The sequence below is a fragment of the Balearica regulorum genome, chromosome 6 (assembly GCF_011004875.1).
Source record: "Balearica regulorum gibbericeps isolate bBalReg1 chromosome 6, bBalReg1.pri, whole genome shotgun sequence".
Classification (NCBI taxonomy): Eukaryota; Metazoa; Chordata; class Aves; order Gruiformes; family Gruidae; genus Balearica; species Balearica regulorum.
Window position 1 is genome coordinate 39,057,931 of NC_046189.1, and position 19,887 is coordinate 39,077,817.

The following is a 19,887-nucleotide window of genomic DNA, read 5'->3' on the forward strand; positions in this document are numbered from 1 at the left end:
CACCCCCAAACCCCCCGGGGCCGCCCCGGCCCCCCGCTGCCCCGCAGAGCGCCCTCCCGTCGGGGGCTGCTGCCTGCCCGGCCGCGGGTCCCAGCCCCGCCGCTCGCAACGCCAGCTCCCGACAGACCCGGGGAAATTTGTCAACAATTCGCAACCACTCTGGTAATTACATTCCTGGAATCCGCAGCGATAGATGGAAAGATAGGAAGCTGCCTTGACTTTCCGCTTGGAATAATCGTTCCTGTTTGCAGCGACCTATTCCTCTTTCTAGTCCTTCCTAATCGTATTCCCCCGTTACGCCTCCTACGCTCGATACCGCTGGGCTCTCCAGAAACGTACGTGACGAGTCGCTGCGCCTTCCTCCCGTTCTCACTCCCTGTCCGAGGAGGCACAGCTCCCTCCTCGCCTTTGTGTGCCCATCTATCCAACCCAACTTTCCTGTCAAAGACCCGAAAAATATGCAAGGCTTGCACTGCCGCTGAGAAGCAGGACAAAGTTTAACTTCTCTGTTGGCAGTCGGAGAATAACTCCCAGGCAGAATTCGAGCAAAAGATCTGATTTGCTGAATTCTGCTCTTTGATTTGTATTTGTATGTTATTGCTACTGCTAAGGTTGTTGCCAACCTCAATTAGATCACAAATGAGATCAGTTTAATTCAACTCCCAAACTGTGACCTGACCATGGTCTGAAAGTATTCAAAAACGCATTTTAAGCCTTCCTTTGATTTCAAAAGGAATACTGCATGCTTGGTCATTCATACAAATAACATAAAACGTAATTATGGGATGATTTGGCAGATGACATTCCTGCCAAATGACGTTCCATGCCAGATACTGTAATGCTATGGCTGCTGTCCTGGTGCTTGAGCGCACAGCACCCTTGTGTAAGGTGGGAGTAATGGACTGTGCACGATGTTGAGGTGTTTAAATGTATTCGGGGAGGCAAATGCAATGGCAACGACCGCACCGCATTTAACCCCCCGATTAGAAACTGCTGTATCACTTGGAAGGGAAGTGGATCCGCACTATCGAATCTCCGGGAGGCTGTGACAAAGGGAGCTTGCAGCTTGACACACGGGTAACAACATAGCAAACACCTTTAATTCTGTCATGTCTCATACCCTTTGCTTTCTCACACATTTGTGGCTGCTCTAACATTGACACCTCCACTTTAAAAAAAAAAAAAAAAAGAAAGAAAGAAAGAAAGAAAGAAAGAAAGAAAGAAAGAAAGAACCTTCGACAACAAAAATCCCCAAATAAAGCAACCTTATTCAAGTTAAAAAAAGAAACACCTGTAAAGTTATTCTTATGCCCAGCAAAAATAACTGACTTATTAAATCCTTCTTCTAATGGCTCAGAAAAGAGCAGCAAGCAGCTTTCTCACCAAAAAAAAGTTCACTTTTGGGAATGCGAAGCTCCCAGAAAGCTGACGGCTTTCCTTCAAACCCCGGGAGCCCGGAGTTAACGGGAAGCCACTCGTACAGGTTTGCCGGCGTAACTTCTCAGCTATTCTGCTGCTCGAGCGTAAATCCTAGATTGACCTTCCTCTCGTTCACAACGCTTGCGAGCTTTCCTAGAGAGATTTTGGGATATGTTATATTTGTGGGGGTAGATATAGAGCGTGTACGTGTGTGCACGCACACACATATAGATAACCCCTAAGTGATGGAGGAGGCTTTCGTGACGATGCCTCATAGCTCTTCCCATCCCTGTATCTGATGGATTGACCCCGAAAGATTCAACTGCCACCAAGAAAAAGATGTGTCAGGTTGAGCGGCTGCCGTGGCTTCAGCAGTGCCACCCCCTCGCCTTCGCCCTCCCAAGCCCCCCCCTCCCCTCCCCAGGCCTGGCTACCTGCAGGGCCAGCGTGGCCTCCGCCGGCCAGGGCCCCGGAGCGCACAAGGAGTTAACGCTCTTTCCAGCGTTACTGGGTAGGTTAATATCACAGCTGCTTGGTAAAGCATTATCCAGCACCTCACTTAACAAAAGCCTGCTTTTGCAAACAGACTCCTACTTTTCCCCAAGTGTCCAAAGGTGTTTACTGAAGTAAATCTGCCTAAATCCTCCATTGCTTGGGTCATGGGGGTGGTTAGGAGGGTGGAAGGTGTAGAGATAATCTCTTTTTGTAAATTCTGTAAATCTTCTGGGAAAAAATCAGGAATCTGTGTCACATGCTTCTGTTCAACTGGTAACATCTCGGTTAGTGTGCTCCTTATAAGTGAAATCTGCCATAGCAGCTACAGGAAAATAAGACATCCCTCCCGCTCCTCATTGTTCAAACTGTTCTTCCCTCTCGAAGTTGCTTTAGCACGTTTAATCTATTTGCTGATGGGAGGGAAAAAAAAAAAAAAAAAAACCTGTTAGGATCTTAAAAGTGGTTTCTGGGGAAAAAAAAAAAAATAATTAAAAAAAAAAATGACAGTTTGGTCGGCAGGAGATAGTGTAGTTGAAAACTTGTCACTTGAAATTTCTGCACTACCCCGGTTATTCCAACACCAGCAACTGCATATTACTTTTTACATGTTGCAAACAACACAGGAAATTTTGACAGCTCTGCCTGAAAGGGCTTAAATACTTCTCAGTAAGCAGGATCCAGTTATAAATAAACCTTCTCTTGGTGAGAAAAAAGTGGCTATGACCAAAGACCTCACCATTTTTTTCAAACTGTCTGATTAAAAGCACAGAAGAGCTTCTGAAGAACAAACAGGCAAATCTGGGGAGGGGGGGACGGACGGACGGAATGGGGGGGGTGGGTGCGGACAGACAGCCGGAAAATGTACATGAACGTGACTACGAAACCCCACGAGGGAGCCCGGCTACAGAAACTTCCACAAATCTCGCCTTCCTCCTCCTCCTCCTCCTCCTCCTCCTCCTCCTCGGTGCGCATTTTCTGGTGCCGCTGAGGATTTGCTGAGTTGCTGCTTTTCCCCGTCGGGTCGGTGCAGCCCGGGCCGGTGGCCAGCCCGGGGACACCCCCCCGCCACCGCCGCCACCGAGCGGTCCCCAGCCCCGCAGCATCACCCCCCGCTCCCTGCCCCGCCGGGCGCAAAACCACCCAGCCCCCCGAGCCTTCCGAATAATAATAATAATAATAAAAAATAAATACTAAAAAAAAAAATATATATTAAAATAGGGGAAAGGGTGATTTTTCAGCGCTAATCTGCTCGCCGGTGGTGGCCAAGCCTGCCTCACCCCCGGTCACCCCCGCTCCCCAAGGTCACGGTGAGTAAACAATAATAGTAATTAAAACAAAATAATAGGCAGCAGTCAAGAGCTGAGAGTACACACACCTGACCCTAACTATAACAGACTTCTCAGAGTAGAATTTGATCCCTCTCTGACACTTTCTACCTCAAGTGTTAGAGCGAGTGGCCATGAATAGTACAGGCATGCCATCTTGTAACACTATCTGCCTGTCAGAAGAGCCAAGGCTGGGTAGAGCAGGATCTATATAAGGCTTGTAACTAGGGGAAGCCCAACAAACAGCTACAAACACCTAAGTTATTTTACTCAGCCTCCACCCTTCTGCTTTTTCCCCCCTTCTTCTCACTCTCTTTTTTTTTTTTTTTTTTTTTTCTTTTCATCTTGGCTTTCTGTTGCAGAATGCAAATGTAGCCTGCCGGCGGTGAATGGGCTGAATTGTGATTAAGAAGAAGAAGAGCTCCTTTCTTTGTTCTCCCCTCAGGGGATGTTTACTGGGAGAGACACAGCGGATCAGATATGAAAGGCATTCAGGTCAGCATTGATGTGAGCGAAAGTGAAATCATACCTAAGGCATTCAAAAGACCGCCGTGTCAGGGGTTCAGCTAACGGTGCATCTACTGTGTGTGTCTTCCCTGTTAGGCACACACAAAAAAAAAAAAAAAAAAAAAAAAATCTCCACAAACAGACATTTTTTTAAATTACAACAAAAATTATATAGAGAGGGGAACAAAAACCAAAAAAAAAAACCCAACCCCAAAACAACAACAACAACAAAAGTTTTCCCTCGCTTTACCTCCTGAACAGAAGCTACAGCACTTAGTGCTCCTTTCCCTTATGGATCACGGACGGAACAGGTCAACTTGTATTAATTGTAGCTGTTGGGATCAGCATCATTTTGAGGGGGAAATGATCTAGTCTGAAATGTGAACCGTTATTTTTAGGCGTACCTATACATACCATATCTATGTCTATACGATATACGCATGCTTAGGTGTATACGCATGTATACGTATATCTCTGTATATGAGTTTCAGTAAGCTGCGTGGCTTATTTATGTGGATATGAGACACGAGCACTCGTTTCTTGCCTCCCTCAGAAGCAACTTCCATGATAAAAGACAGTGTGGCATATCAAAACAGCACAGCACACCTTAAAAAGTAATCTTTTATTGACTTGAAAACTCCTAGAAACACTTTGCTGAAAGCTCACAGTGCAAGACGACGGTAACCGCAGGCATGAGAACTTGGTACACAGCTATTTAAGTTAAACTGCCTCCAGAAGAAGTCTAGGCATTGTCATTTTTTTCATTAGAAACGCTTGATGAAGGAATATTTGGATCTTTTTTATTAAAAAAAAAAAAAAGTTTATACTTCTCACAGCCTAAATATTCTCTCAATAGACTTTCCAAGTGGTTAGCTGACGCTGTTGGCATAAACAGAGATATGTAAATATATAGGGAAAAAAAATCGCAAATTACAGTTAAACATACAAAGAGTTAGGAGGTGGCTGCATTTACAGGGGCTGAAATGAAAATGAAAACGAGAAATCATTAAAAAAAAAAGCCTAAAAAAATTAAGAGGCAGGACTGGATGTTGCGTGCAGTAACCATCCCCCCTATTCTGAATTTGTTTCCACCTTCAGAACCTTAGTTAAAATATATTGTTTGTCTAATGCTCACATCTGCTTGAATGGTGACGTTTAATTCTGAAATATTTTCAACTAGTGTTTCTGCATCACAGATTTCTCTCCTTTTTCTCTATACTCTAAAAAGACAACTAAAGAGCAATCAAAAAGGTGTCTGACTTGGCCATTCAGACAATTGCACCCTTGTGGGAATGCTGGAATGAATGGTACAGTGGACACCCCAGCACTATTGACGTTATAAACATGTAAATGAAACACATTAGGGCAGACAATCAATTGTCTGTGAGCACTGCAAACCTGCACTCCCTTTCTATGTGACAGGCACAAAATAGTGTCTACCTTGGGAAGCCATGGTCTTGGAGAAAAAAAGGACAAAGAGTTCTCTTTCACAGAGGAGAAAATGCACCTTAAAAGCACTGGGATAATGCAGATGCCAAAAACTGTTGTGAGGCGAAGAATTTCCTATTTCTTGGAATGAATGTGGGGCTGCTGTAAAAGAATCAACACCCTTCTTTCCCCTCTAAAGGGAGACACACATTTTTCTTGGGGAATATTACCAGTATGTCCTGAGAGCTTGTATCTCAGTCTTCCATATATTTTCCCTACCTTGAGAAGTTGGCTATGTATAATTATCGATAATTAACTTGTAATGGTTTCCTTTCCTTTTTTTTTTTTTTTTTTCCTCCTCCTATTCAAACATGCCTTTTCCAGGCACAAAAATGTATTTTCTTACAGCCATTAAAAATTTCCCCCAAAGTTTCCTTGCGAAGCATGTGCAATAAGCAAAAGCCAGTAAGTACCGAATGGTCACAAATGGCAAACAGTAAATCAGGCACTAATCTCCAAATTCGCTTGGTTTCTCGAAACTCAGAATAAAATAAATAGATCAGTCTTGACACAGAAAACAACCTCCTCTGCTCCATGTCACAGCTCAGTCTGGACATGAATCTGCTCCGAGAAAATGTAGCTAGCTAATCATTACGCCTTGGTCACTCGCATTTATTGCATTAATTTTTAATACCTATCTCCAGGTGCTTTTCTGGAGGTAGTACATTTGTCTCCCTACCCAGTAACCAACTCTCGAAGTAATCTCCTCGAAACGGATTCCCAGCCCTGGAGAGGTCCCCGGGAAAAGGAGCGCTCCCAGATGCCCGCTCTGCCTTGTGCCACCTGAATTTCACAAAAAGCAGCTTTCCTCCTCGCACCCGAGCCTCAGTCTAGCTACCTCCAAACTTCTCCAGGCAGGGAAGACAAGCCTCACTTCCCACTCACTAAAGGCAGCAGGCAGGCTTGGGCTTTTTTTTTTTTTTTCCTTTTTTTTTTTTTTTCCTTCTCTTTTTCAAGTGGGAAGTGAAGGAGGTTTCCCCCCCCCCCCCCCCCCCCCCCCCTTTCCCCAGCATCCCCGAAAGGAGGGTGCGTGGGTATCTTTTGGGGAAAGGCTCTGAGCAAGTATAATCGTGTCTGCTTGTTTGGTCTGGGTTCTGCCTCGGATCAGACGCCCTGAAAGCATTGAACTTTCTCCCTTTTCTTTACAACTGGAAGCGAGATGGCAAAGGAATCAAAGAGAGCTGTTTACTGAAACTTTGGAGTAAATTAGGTCCAACTTTCCCCCCTCCCGCCTTCCCCTCCTTCCTGGGGATTTTAATTTTTTTTTTTTTTTTTAAATTTTTGAGGGGGGGAGGAGAGGAAAAGAAGGGGGGAAAAAAAAAAAAAACCCACCCAACAAACGCCAAACCACAACAACAAGGAGAGCAGCGGCTCATCCGCTGAGGCATGGCAGGGCAGGGCGCTCGGCCGGCCGGACAGCGGTGCCTGCCCGGGCCCCCGCTCCGCACCGCTCCGCACCGCTCCGCACCGCACCGGCCGCCAGTGCAGCCCCCGCCTCCGCGGGGCGCCCGTGCGGAAAGGGGGCTCGCTGCCCTCTCCTCCTCCTCCTCCTCCTCCTCCTCCTCTTCCTCCTCCTCCTCCTCCTTTGCCGCGACTTCTCTCCCGAGTGAAAGTGCCGCGAAGTGAGTCAGGCGCTGGGAATCATCTGACTGAACTTCCCGGAGCGCCGCCGCATTCCTGGGCTGCCTCTCCGCGCACCTCCCGCCCCCCCCCCCCCCCCCCCCCCGCCCCGCTTTCGGGGTCCTCTCCTTCCCATCCTCCGTGCTGCTCCCCCCGGGGGGCTCACCCCTCATTGATTTCCATACCGGCTCTCTCAGCCCCCTCCCCTCCGCACACCTCTCCTTCACTCCAGCAGCTCTGATCAAACCCCGTTATCTTGGAAAATCCCGAGCTTTCTTCCTTTCTACCCTATTTAGCTCCGCCGTAATTTTATCCAGCCCCGCTATCTAATCCCGAGCCTTGCCCATCCTCGCACACACGCAGAGACACGCACACAGGCGTGGAGCCCACTGAGGCATTAGTTGGATTATTCTGTTTTCTCCCCGTCTGTAATTTGTAGGTGATTGCACTCACACTTCCCTAGCTTCCTTGATGACCATCTATTTTTAGTTATTTAATTTTTTTTTTGGGGGGTAGCTTTTTAAATTTAATTTGATTCTTCTGCGTTTCTAAGGAATTTCTGTCTAATTTCGATAAGCATCACCGTTTCTGGTGTTATCAGCAAAGACACAAGCTCAGAAGTGACATCTTTTCCACGAATCCAGGAAAGAAGAAAAATCCACTCAGTCCAGATAAATCCTGGGCAATTCCCAACGGGAAAGGCATTGGATACGTGCTTGTCGAGAAAGAGAAAATGAAAAAAAAAACCCAAAACAAACCAAACCAAACCCCACCAACCCTAACCAAACCCACCCTCGCTCGTCTACCTGCTTCTCACCAGAACCAGGAGATTTCTCACTCAGAAATGAATGAAAGCAACAAATTACGGAGCACAAAGAGAAAAGAGTGGACAGACAGAAAGTCAAGAATTGTTTCCCCCCCCCCGCCCCCCCCGGGTCTTGGCCAGAGCAAGACACTGAAGGGAGAAGTTAGTCCTTCGTTTAACCAGCGCACACACTTGACGTGAAGTTTGCAGGAGCTTTAAGTGGTTACCTTAAAATTCGCATTTAAACTTTCTACTCCCAAGTGTGGTGGCTTCCCAAGTTAGTGCAGTTCCGGGAAAACACACTTTTGCATGGGAGCAAGAAGAATCTGTGCCATCCCGGTCCATACGTGTTCCTAAAGACTTGGCTGCAATAACAGGGCGTACAGGCTCCAGTCCTGCTGTCCTGGGCAAACAGAGGCATCCAGCTTCTTATTTTGGGGGGGTGGGGGGGTGTGTGTGTGGGTTGCGACTCAAATCTTGCTGAAAAAATATTAAACACGTAGACGCATCCCTCATCACAGAGCATGTGATGGGTTTAACACGCTAAACTAATAATCTTGTATGAAAAAGCAAGGAGGCTGAAGAAGAAGAAGAAGAAGAAAACCCCCTCAAACACTCAGAATATTCTTTACTGCAAAAGAGCACTTCTGGATGCGTTGCTTTAAATCTCATTCTCTTTTTCTCTCAAAAATGACTGTTTAACATAAGAAAAAAGGCTACTTGACACAAAGCTTTTGTTATCCAGTTGATCAGCAACGTGCTTTAGATACTTGTAAGGGGAAAAAAGCCCCACAACAGACATTGATTTTAGAAAATCAATAACCAACATTTAATAAAAAGAACAGAGGAAACACAAGAGAGGAGAGGGAAACATTACGTGTAATTTTAATGTCTACTAAATTACCCAGAGATGAGGGGAAGGGGAGGTCTCCTCTGTGAGGACCACCTTAAATAATGACAGACACAAGAGTAAAGGGTGGTGGTGGAGGGGGAGAGACTTTAAAAAAAAGATAACAAGGAACGGATCCTTGGGAAGCTGTTCGGAATATATTATTTTAGTTGGGGTTTTTTCTTGGTGGGTTTGGTTTTTTTTTTTTTTTTTCTTTTTTGTAATACTAAGCCAAGCAAATAGATCAAAGACAACACAAAGGGAAAAGCCAGTGTAACATAACGAACAGTTTCTGACTAAAATTCCTCTATCACTCCCCCATATGGCTCGACGCCTCCACCACAACAAGAAAAAGACACACACACACACACACACACGCACACACGCACTCACACTCACAACCTAGAGAGCGGGGGGGGGGGGGGGGGGCAGGATCATTTGTTTCTAATCAACATTCTCTTGTCTTTGTGGGTTTTTTTGTTGTTGTTGTTGTGTGTGTGTGTGTGTCCCCCCCCCTCCCCCCCCCCTCCCCTTCCACCTCTCCACTTAAATGAAGTAGCTGAGCTATAAGCGCACGGGTTCAGGTTCACACAAATATCTTCCTTCCTCCGGCTCCTCGAGAGGAAAGTTGTTGAAAGTGGGGCCGGGATGGCCAGGAGAGGGGCTGCGGGTGGGGAGGGGGAGGCTGCCCGGGGGGGGGGGGAGACACTATCAGCCCGAGGAGAAAGGAAGAAACTAAGGGAGGGACGGGGAGAGACGGAGAAAGAGAGACCCACACCAGTGAAAGCTGCCAAATGTGAAATCAGCCCAGAACACCGCGTCCCACTGAGCCCCGGCCCTCCGCGGCCGGCGGAGACCGGGGGAGAGGGCAACTATGGACAATTGGGCACCAAACTCATTAGTATTATTAATTATTAGGGAGGAGGAAGTTTCATTTTCGAGTCCCTAACAATAAAAAAAAAAAAAAAAAAAAAAAAAGAGAGAGAGTCGCTAACTCGGTGCCAGCCTGCCTCGGGGTTCTCACGCTGCCGGGTTTTTTCCCAGGGCCAGCAGCCCGGCCGGCTGCCCTCCCCGCCGCCCGCCCCGCTCCGCGCCGCTCCGCGCCTCCCACCGCCCCAGCTCCGCGCCTCTCCGCTCCCCGACCCTGACAGCGCCCGAGCGACCCGGGAAGCGGCGGACGAACCGGGTCGCCACCGCCCCGCCGCTCCGGCCGCGCTCAGCCGCCGCGGGGCAGCGGCCCGTCCGCTCCGCGCCCGCGCAACAAACTTTGGGGCGCGGCGGCGGCGCGCTTGCTTACCCCCCCCCCCTTCCCTTCCCTTCTTCCTCATCCTCCTCTTCCCCCCCCCCCCCCCCCCCCCTTCTCCCCCAACACTCCGCCGGCGCCCCGCGGCCGCGCAGCCCCCGCCGCCTCCGCGGGACGGCCCCGCCGCCGCGCAGGGGAGGCGGAGGGCGGCGAACCCCGGGCGGGCGCCGCTGCCGCCGCCGCCGCCGCCGCTGCTGCTGCCGCCCGGGCGGGCGCCGTCCCCGTCGTCGTTCCCCCCCCCTCCCTCCCCGCCCTCCCCGTCCTGCGGCCGGCTTCCCCCCCCTCGCCGCGGCGGAACCGGCCGGAAAAGTTTGCTTGGGGGGGCCGCTTACCGTTTTTCCTCCGGGGGTTGGCTTGTTTTCGCCTCTTACACCTGGGGCCATCCGCCATGATCTGCTGCTTCATTGATAAGAGTGGATCAGATGGCAGTTCGCATGGACTCGACTCCCTGATTCAGCAGCACGCAGACTCTATGTAACAACCAAACACAGCAACAATGTGGGCATTGGTATATCCCATTTAAATGCAGGGCGCCAACGGGGACCCGAATTTGCACCCGAAAAAGAACCCATCCACGCACACGGCGAGGTTTGCCGTGCCGGGGGAGGTGGGACGCAGACGGAGCGGGCTCCCCCCTCTCTCCCCAGCCGGGCAGATTTCTTCTTTATTTATTTATTTATTTATTTTTGGTCTGTCTCTCGCTGTCTGTGTGTGTGTGTGTGTGTGTGTGTGGGGCTGCGTGAGCGTGTGTGTGTGAGCGCGCGTGTGTGTGTGCCTCTCTCCCTGTGTGTGTGTGTGTGTGTGTGTGTGTATTGCACCAGCAAAGCAGATCAGAGAGAGACAAGAATTACATCTCAAATGAGTCATAACTCATGACCGTATGAGGGAATGCACAGCTTTTACAGTAGGCTGTTTGACTCAATGCTAGGCGGACCATTTCCTCCTAAAAGTACTTTAATTTGACATTAGAACTTCTTTTCACATGAAATGCTAGCTTTCTCTCCTTCTTCTCCTGCCTTGATTTCTTCTTCTTTTTTTTTTTTCTTTCTTTTTTTTTTTTTTCGCCCCAAAGTGCACTCCAGACAAGTGATCAGAGGAGAGGGAAACATGGCTCTCCCCTGTCCTTTTGGGGTAAAGCACAGCACGGAGACCTCCCCCTCCCCCTAACAACGAGGAGTGTAATTATAAACCTCTGTCACCTTTTTAGTCAGTTTGACAATATTCAGGGTTTCCCCTGCCCCTTAGTTAAACAAAGCTTCAGAGTGCTTTTTTTTTTTTTTGCCTTTTTTTTTTTTTTTTTCCCCAGAAAAGAAACAGAAATCAAAACTACCGCTGTCAGAGTTTTCAGGCTTTCAGTTGGGTTTTTGTTGTTTCTTTTTTTTTAAAAAAAAACAACTTGTAAACTTGTGGACCTACTGTGTGTGCCGCCTGTGTGCTGGGGCTGTGCAGGAGGCTCTATCTGTCAAAGGGAGAGGGCAGGAGCATTTGCTTTGCTGCAAGAACGCTCCTGCAACTCAGTCCATCTCGAAGAAGATGCTGTAGCTTTAAAGATGCTTTGACTTGAGGATTAGTTTAAACAGGGGGCTATAAAAGATGTAACAGATGCAAACTGTAAAACAAGGGCAATTAACCCTTGCTCTCCTGAGTAGGATCCCCCCCTCGCCTTCGCATCTATTGTCTTCTCCTGCACTGGGAGTTTTACACAAAACCCCCCAAAATATTACCTGCCTCAACAATATTTTAAAATCTTTTTCGTAGCAAAGTAGGCTTTTTTTTTTCTTTTCCCTTTTTTTTTTTTTTTTTTTTTTCTTTTCCCCTTGTGCCTTTTTACTTTGCTGGAGCTTCACACCAGGACTGAACAGTGAAGTGTGTTGCTGCTAGGTCTTTTTATTCTGCCTGAACTCTATTCTCAGACGTTTGCGGTTATAAAAACCTGCTTGGCTAAAATAAAATAAAATAAAATAAAATAAAATAAAATAATAAAATCTCCGAGCAGGTAAGAGGATGGGAATATTGAGAGAGTGTGTGCGGGGTCAGCGTGTTTACTCACACTCTCCTGCTTGGGATTCCGCCTGGACAGAGTGAATTGGTGGCTCTGTGGATGTGGCTGTATGTGGCTGAGTAAGGAAGAGGCTGAGAAATGTGCTAGAAACTTTAGTATTTGCCAGTTTTCCCCGATCCTGGAGTGGGCAGTGGTGGCATCACCGTGGCAGATCTACCGGGAGATGCAGCGGAGAGGGGAGGATAGGCAGGGAGGCAAGCCCGGACCCTCAGCCTGCCTCGGCAATTGGCGTTTTCATGCAAAACCACCAATGGTGAATTGTTTGAAATGCGTTTCACCACCTTCCCTGCTCTTCAGCCTCCCGCAAAAAGTTGTCACTAATTTTAAACCTGCAGATCTCGAGAACACTTTTCTTCCCAGAGGACCGGCTAGCTTTTCTAAATTTTTTGTATTTTTTTTTTTTTTTTTTTGCTTTTTGGTAAACGACTTTTAAGTTCCAGTCAGTACTTTCACTTCTTGCTTTAGGATCCCAGAAGCTAAGGTGTTACTTCACCAAGCTTCACAAAATAAAATAAAGAAATGAAACTAACTAAGCAGACAAAACAGCAAACTTTCTGTTTGGGGAAACACATCCTTTGCCGGGGAGCCCTGCCCGGGGCTGGGGCTCCAGCGGTGCCCGGCCGGGCTGGCTCTGCAGGCTCAGAGGCTCAGGGTGTGCAAAGCATTAACAGGTACCTGCAAACTTTCTGGGCTAAGATGTGAAACCCGAAATAAAAAGAGCAGGAGGTGGGTGGGGGGGATTTTTTTTTTTATTATTTTTATTTTTTTTTTTCTTTCAGGAGGATGAAGTCCCTTCCTAGCACTAAAACTTTTGCTCCTGCGTTGTAAAAGGCACCTCCCGTACCTGGCTGACAGGTAAGGGGAGTAGGGGTGGTGGTGACACAGCTCCGAGCGCCCCGAAACTACTCGCCCCTTCCCGGAGCGGTACCGAAGTGACTTCAGGTTTCGGTTTAAAAAAAAGAAAAAAAAAAGAAAAAAAAAAAGAAAAAAGGTTTTTCACCCCAAGTATAAACAAGCCAGAAAGAAGCCAACACGCTTAAAATAAAATACTATTGAAATTAAATAAGCCCGCTAGAGCGTGAGGTAGTGTGAGAAAAAAGAAAGGGAGGAAAAAAAAAAAAAAAAAAGATGAGAAAATGGTATTAAATTCCGAACCTACCTGAGAAGTCTTGTTTGTAGTTTTGGCCAGAAATGGTGAGAAGAAAAAGCATGAAGAAGCCGCGAAGTGGAGGAGAAAAGGTGAAGGGAGATGCAGCTCCTGAAGAAATTGTAAAAAGCCTTGCAAAGAGTTGTCGGAAGGACCGTTATTCCTGCTGGGCAGGTTAGGACTGATCTCTTTCTGCCACTCCAGGAAACACAAACCTGGGGACGGACTGACGTGTTACGCCTCTTCTAATGACATTTTTTTCTTTTTCTTTTCTGTAGGAGCGAGAGGAGAGACCCTGAAACACACGCCACCTATCTTTGTGGGGAGGGATAATTGAAGAGCACCAAACGTGAGCATCATGTGGAAACGTGATCGCCAAGTTTCTCTCTGGGAAAGGATCTGGGATAGATTATACCTTGAAGTCTCCGCGAACGCTTTAGCGGCAGAAATGCAATTCCACCTCCTCCCGCCCGCCCCCCGCCCCGCGCCCGCCCCCCGCCCCGCCGCTCCGCGCCGCTCCGCGCCTCTCCGCGCCCCGCCGCGCCCCGCCGCCTTCACCCCGCCGCGGCGCCCCGCGGAAAGTCACCGCGCCCCGGCACTGCAAATCCCCCCCCCCCCCCCCCCCGCCTCCCCTCCGCCCCCCGGGGGGCTGCATCCCCTGGCCCCCGCCCCGGCTGCATCCTCTTCCCCCCGCCGTGCATCCTCTGTCACCCTCCAGGATGCGTCCCTGCTCCCCCCGGGGTGTACCACTGCCCCCCCCCCTCCGGCTGCATCTTCTGCCCTCCTACCCCCCCTGGGGTGCGTGTCTTGCCCCCCTCCCGGCTGCACCCCCTTCCCTCCCCCAGGCGGGATCCCCCGCCCCCAGGCCAGATCTGTGCCGGATCCCTCCCCCCCCCGGCAGGATCCCGCCGGATCTCCTGCCCCCAGGCTGGATCCCTGCCGGTTTCTCCCCCCTTCCCGGGCGGGATCCCTGCCCCCCCCCCCCGCCCCCTCCGGCGGGATCCCCCCCGCCTCGCCCGCCCGCGGAGCCGGCTGGGGGCCGCATCCTGCGCACGGCGCTCCGCACCGTCCCGGTTCCCAGCCCCTCTCGGAGCTCTCGCCTCTTGCGGAGGGGAAAACTTACCCTAACATAAAGCCTAGAAACTAAACTCTGTTCGGGCACTGCAAATAAGCTCCTGGCTGACTCCTGCTCGGTTTAGTGCTGTTTTATTTTTATCCTTAACGCGTTTCTTTTGGGGCATTTCCCCCCCCCCCCCCCCCCCCCCCCTTTTTCATTTCAGCACACATCCAGGTTATTTGAATAGTCAGCTAAATCTGATGAAAAAAACCCCCCAAAAAAAACACAACAACGTGCTGAGATCTTACAGTCTATCTGTTTTGTTCACAGATATGGATCAGGGGTGAGATGGGCTCTCTTCCTGGCTCTGCTCTCCCTTGGCAGTAGCTGGATGGGCAGAGAGACAGGGCGGACGAGTAACGCGTGGGACTGAACTTCAGGGAGGTTACAAGTTTTTCACCTTTTTCAAGTATTAAAATTAAAATAAAATTACATATAGAAAAAAAAAAAAAAAGGGGGGAAAAAAAAAAAAAGAAACCCAGAAACCACCTTTGCACTGAAGGGATTGGTTATGCAAATATGGAAGGGGTTTCCTGGCAAATACAGCTTTCTACTGTATGGTTAATTAAATCATCACTCAAAAGCCTTCCAATGTGACGCTTCTGTCGTAATCCAATCAGGTTACGTAGGTCCTAAACAAGAAAGATATTTTCCACATCTGGAAGTCAGCAATTTAGCAAGTACTGCACATTATTAACCAATTCAGAGCCCACTTCCCAGGGGATTTTTTTTTTTTTTTTTTTTTTGAAGTTTAAGTGTTCTTAACCAATGCTCTGCTGTTTTGTTAATCAAAAAGCTGGTTTACACTGCACGTAATTGAGAACTAACATCGAAGTAAGTAAAGGCAGCCCGAGCTGGGGATGCTGAGCGAAGGCGTTTATCTGCGAAGGGGGCTGATACGGCTGAGCCTCGATCCGCTCCTGCCCAGCTCCCAGCACAACCCGCAGCCGTTTCTTCCTCTAAAAGAGCTCGAAATAATCTCAGTGCGAAGATAAACTTCACATCTTGCCTACTTGCGCGGTCCTTTCCGAAGGTAAACGTGGAGCTGCCCAAAGGGCTGTGTTAAAGAGCTGCGAAACAATTTCCCTCCTTTGACAAGAGTTAAATCTATTACAGCACTTTTTTTTTTTTTTTTCCCTCCCCCTCCCGAAGAAAACTGAAACAAATGGTACACTGATCCGACACTATACTTTTACTTACATTAAGCTAAGATAAACTGCTCTTGAACTGTGCATTGAACGTGTGCCTAAAGCAAGAACTGGAACGCGAGCAATAGGCACTAGCGCTTGCACTCCAAAATGGTCCTGATCAGAGAACACCTTTCTGATGATTAAGCATCGCAAAGGAAGGAAGGGGAGGAAGGGGACCCCCCCCCCCCCCAACAGTCCCTCCCCCAGCAATGTGTCTTTGCAGCTCATCAGAGCCACCGAGATTTCTTTTTTTTTTTTCTTTTTTTTTTTCTTTTTTTTTTTTTTTTTTTTTGTCATCTGTTAGTGAAATCTGCCCTCCGAGTTAGACGGGAGTGGGTGCCCCTCCGGGATGCAGGGGAGAGGCAGCGCAGCCGGGCGCAGGGCTGGGGGGGGGACACCCGAGGTGCCCCGGCTACGGCGGATGGGGGGGGGGCTCGGGGAAAATCTCCATCAAATCCCCCCGCTCCGGCTGTCCCCTTCTCCAAGCCCGAGCTGCAGGTCTGGGGTGGGGGGAGGTAGGCTGCCTGCGCCCTGCCTGCGCCCTGCCTGCGCCCTGCCTGCGCCCTGCCTGCGCGGGGTGCCCGCGGGGCCCGGCCAGCCTGGCTTCTCCGGGAGGAGGGTGCGCCAGGGCTGCCAGCCACGGAGAGCCTTAAAGCAAATCTGCCTGCAGACCTGGCGGTCTGCTACCGCTGAAATCCCTAATTATGCAAAGGTGGGAACAAGGTTTTCTAATTTTTTTATTATTATTTATATTTGATTTTCCCGGGTATAAGTTACCTAAAAGTTTTGTTGCCACTGTTCGCTAAATGCCAACATTATTTTCTTGCAGGATGCATGACTTGTCCGTGCCTAAATATACCTGTAGATGCAGAGACGTATCACGCGCGCACACACACACGCGCGAAGTGATGATATCTTAATGAAATATATAGCACAGTGCAAATATCCTGAAATCAGATTCAAGTATTATTAATTTGAATTAGATCCTCTCAGATCCAGAAGACACTGCCTATAAATCAAGGGCAGTCTGGCAATTCCTTAAAGAGCTAAACTGAATTTAGATGCATATGATAAAAAGAGAGAAGAAGAAAAAAGTGAATGCTAATTACTGTCTCGCTTGATTTCCAGTCACCCACGTTTTATATGAGAAAAAGAAAAAAACAACAAATAACCACCAAGTTCTCAAAATAAATTAATCCCATCACAAACACCTTACATATTGTTCGTACATTTCCAGATTACAAAATGAGAGGCTGAACCGGAGATTAAAAGAAGCTGCAGCCTAACCTGCAATAGGCAGGAGTGCCGTTGATATTATGTCATTAAAATATATATCTGCAGCTACACTAAAAAACAAACCCTCAGACGGTGTGATGATACTCAAGGGCTTTAAGGAACATGTTGGTATTGTCAGATAATCCCTATTCATAATTTTGCAGACTGTTCTTTCAGCCCTCAATCTCACAGTTTCTCCAGCTCTGAAGTGCCTCAGCAGGGCTTGCATCGGAGCGATAAACTGCTCTGATCTTCGCAGGAGTGGCATAACACCCAACCTTATTAGATGTTATTTTAACGTGGTATGTGAAGGTGTTCTGTTATTTTTGTGGGGGGTTTTGTTGTTTCGTTGCTTTGTTGTTGGTTTTTTTTTTTTTAATTTTTGGACACTGGACATAAACATTTAGCAATCAGCTAAGCCCTTCTGAGATGGAATTTAACCTTAATCCAGGCGATGATTTCCTGCCCAGCTCTGAACTAATAACGGGCGTGCAGCTTCTTTAGGAGACGGAAATAATGACAGTCTATAGCTCCTGCCTTTATTGGGGTGGTGCTGGCAGCCCGGCTCCCAGCCCCTTCACGGTCAGCATCCCCACGCAGCGCCTATGCCGTGCTCTGTTTTAAACTTCCACAAATAAGATTCCCGCCCCCCCTCCCATCAGTTTAAAACAAAAACAGACCCAAAATATCCTCAGAAACCCCAGCTCACTCCTTGTGTAAGGCACCCAGCGCTGTGCCTTGGAGATGGTTTTAAGGGCAGGGTGCAGGTTTTAAGGGCTGGGTGCAGGTTTTAAGGGCTGGGTGCAGGTTTTAAGCACTGGGTGCAGGTTTTAAGGACTGGGTGCAGGTTTTAAGGGCTGGGTGCAGGTTTTTCCTCTTTTCTTCAAGTTTTCCTGCGTGGAAATGCAGAGAGGTGATGGGGGTGGCCAGTGGTCCTGATGCAAACCCGCCTGAGCGATGCCATGGGTGATGCCACAGGTGATGCCATCTGCCTTCCTCCTCCTCAGTGGGTTTCCTTTTGTCCACCAAACCCCATCGTGGTGGAGATAACCGCCCCTGGAGATAATCCCATGTGTCCCCCCCATCCCTGCATGGGGCTGTAGGGCCAGGCAGGGGCAAATCCTGCTGCCGGGGGGCTCATTACCATGAGAAAGGGGCTGTGCAGGGAGAGCCCCCCGTGTCCCCCCAGGCACCCGGGCGTGATGGGCAGAGGAGGGGACCAGCTGCTATGGGGGGGCAGCAGGGAGCAGGCCCTGGAGGACGTGGTCTTCTGCTGAGACCTTCTGCCATCGTGGCTTTGTGGGGACCTGGTGACACAGGCTGGCGGGGTGATTCACGGCCTTATTTGTTTCGGTGTGTGTGCTTTTTCCCTGGTGTAGGATGAGTAACGGGGAGTGTGTTTTCTTGTCCACGTGGAAGGAGGAAAATCAAGGGGATAGCAGCAAAGATGCTCTAGCTGATAGGTTTCGACTAATACGTTTTAGGGGCTGGTGAAGACGGAGGTTTAACAGCTCTAAAAACACATTAGCTGGTCCGAGGCTTTTACTTTGGGTCCTTCATAGCCAGGGCTCTCCAGTATTTTCCCCAAAGTGTGGAACTCTTCCTGCATTAGGGACTAAACATCCCCGTGTAGGGGACCCAGATGAGATGCGCTCACTTGCAGCCGAGCCTGGGGAGAGCATCCCTCCCCACAGCCCTGCTCCGCCGGGGGAGCGGCTGCTGCAAGATCGGGGCTCCCCACGGTTGCCGACTGCTTCTCAGGCACAGATCTCTGGGGTGCAGAAGCTGCCCTCGCCTTGGGAAAAAAACTGGGAAATTGCAAAAAAAAACCCCAAAACCAACTCAAATCAAACAAAAAATATGCCAGGGGAGGATTATTTCTGTAGTTACCTGTGGTGGTAGAAGATAAAACAGGGTGGAATAATATTTCTGAGTGGGGAAAGCCCCATGTGGCCCCAAGATGCTGCTGGATACTTTTGCTCGATACAGGTGTCCCTATAAACCAAAATTTAGAGAGCAAAGCCTTTTACATTTTTTTTTTTCCCACATGGAGGAGAGGGCATGGAGGAGAGGAAGAAAGGGTCAGGGAACGACTCTACCCCCACCCGCTGATGAGGTATTCGGGAAGAAACCTTTTGAATCAACATTCCCAAAGTTTTCAAGTTCCTCTGCGGAAAACCCATGTAGGGATAGGATACGAGCCAAAAGCAAGGGAAGAGATTGTCTGGCTTTAATTTATCTATCCCTGGGCATTTCTAACAAGCAGATCACTGTAATATTTAATCTTGCGCGAGTCCCTGCACATTAAAAGTGAATCTCCCTCATAGGTTTTTGTTAATTTTGTCATTTATAAAGTCGCTTTCGATGGCCTAGACCTGCTCAGCTCTGGTCCGCAACGCACGTCTGTCTGTCTGTCTGTCTGCGGCAGAACAGCATCCGCCAGACCCAAACCTGCTTCTCAGCCCGAACAAGAGAGGAGTGAGCGGCTCTGGCAGCCGGGAGAAGTGGCGGCAGGTCGGTGGTCGAGCATCCTCTGTCCACTGTCCCGCACCATGAGATGCAGATGTTTTTCCTTCTCTTCTGGGCTTGATGCTGAAGTTCGGACACATTTCTTGGCTCAGTTGGCAGTGATTAAAATTCACTGCTCACTTTTGTTTATAGTTGGTTGTTTACTTTGTTGAATTTTTAAAAACTTGTTAGAATGCAATTGAACACAGATTCAACAGTATTTAGGCTTGAAAAAATAAAGATGCATTAGAAAGATGCCTATTATGCTTCAGAATTATTAATTGACATTTTTATGATGAATAATTAATCATTTGAATAATTTTTGTATCTCTGATCTGAACACATATTTGCATATCTAATGTCTGATTTTAAATGTGGTTTCTTTAGTTGCATTCTCCCAGGACAAAGACATGAAGTAAGTAACATCCTAATGCAAAACTTTTTTTTCTTTGCAGTTGTAAAAGTACGTTTATTGAAATGAAAGTTTCTATCTAGTTATGAAGCTGTTAATAATCTATGCATGGCATATATGCATTAATAAGACTGTGGGTCTTTCGGATATGAGCACATTTAGGCCTCATTTTCTTAAACACAGTGGTAAGGTCTCCTGCAATTACTTAAAACGTTACTTAAAACCATGTGGGGTTAAGCTAGGAAACCATAAAGAAATATCTCAGATACACAGAGTTCCCTTCTTGTTTATATGACACTTAGTGAGAAGACCAAAGGTTGTTTAA

The 19,887-nt window shown here is 48.3% G+C and overlaps 1 protein-coding gene and 1 long non-coding RNA gene across 5 annotated transcripts in view; one reads left to right on the plus strand and one right to left on the minus strand.

Moving 5' to 3' along the window:
* The window catches only part of ZEB2 (zinc finger E-box binding homeobox 2), a 115,968-nt gene extending 102,753 nt beyond the window's left edge, over positions 1-13,215 (minus strand). For 2 of the 4 annotated variants that reach the window (XM_075757268.1, XM_075757267.1), the window contains exons 1-2: positions 13,073-13,215; positions 10,184-10,321 (exon numbers count right to left, since the gene is read on the minus strand). In XM_075757268.1, coding sequence (XP_075613383.1) covers positions 10,184-10,256 — 73 coding nt within the window. In that variant the 5' untranslated portion in view covers positions 10,257-10,321; positions 13,073-13,215. Of the gene's footprint in view, positions 1-10,183; positions 10,322-10,431; positions 10,836-13,072 lie in introns of those variants that run through there. The other 2 variants (XM_075757265.1, XM_075757266.1) reach the window with 2 other exon arrangements.
* LOC142602393 (uncharacterized) lies at positions 13,094-14,629 on the plus strand. The gene is made up of 3 exons (XR_012836188.1): positions 13,094-13,234; positions 13,339-13,409; positions 14,448-14,629. It is a non-coding gene; the product is annotated as an uncharacterized LOC142602393 (long non-coding RNA).
* The last annotated feature ends 5,258 nt before the right edge of the window (positions 14,630-19,887 follow it).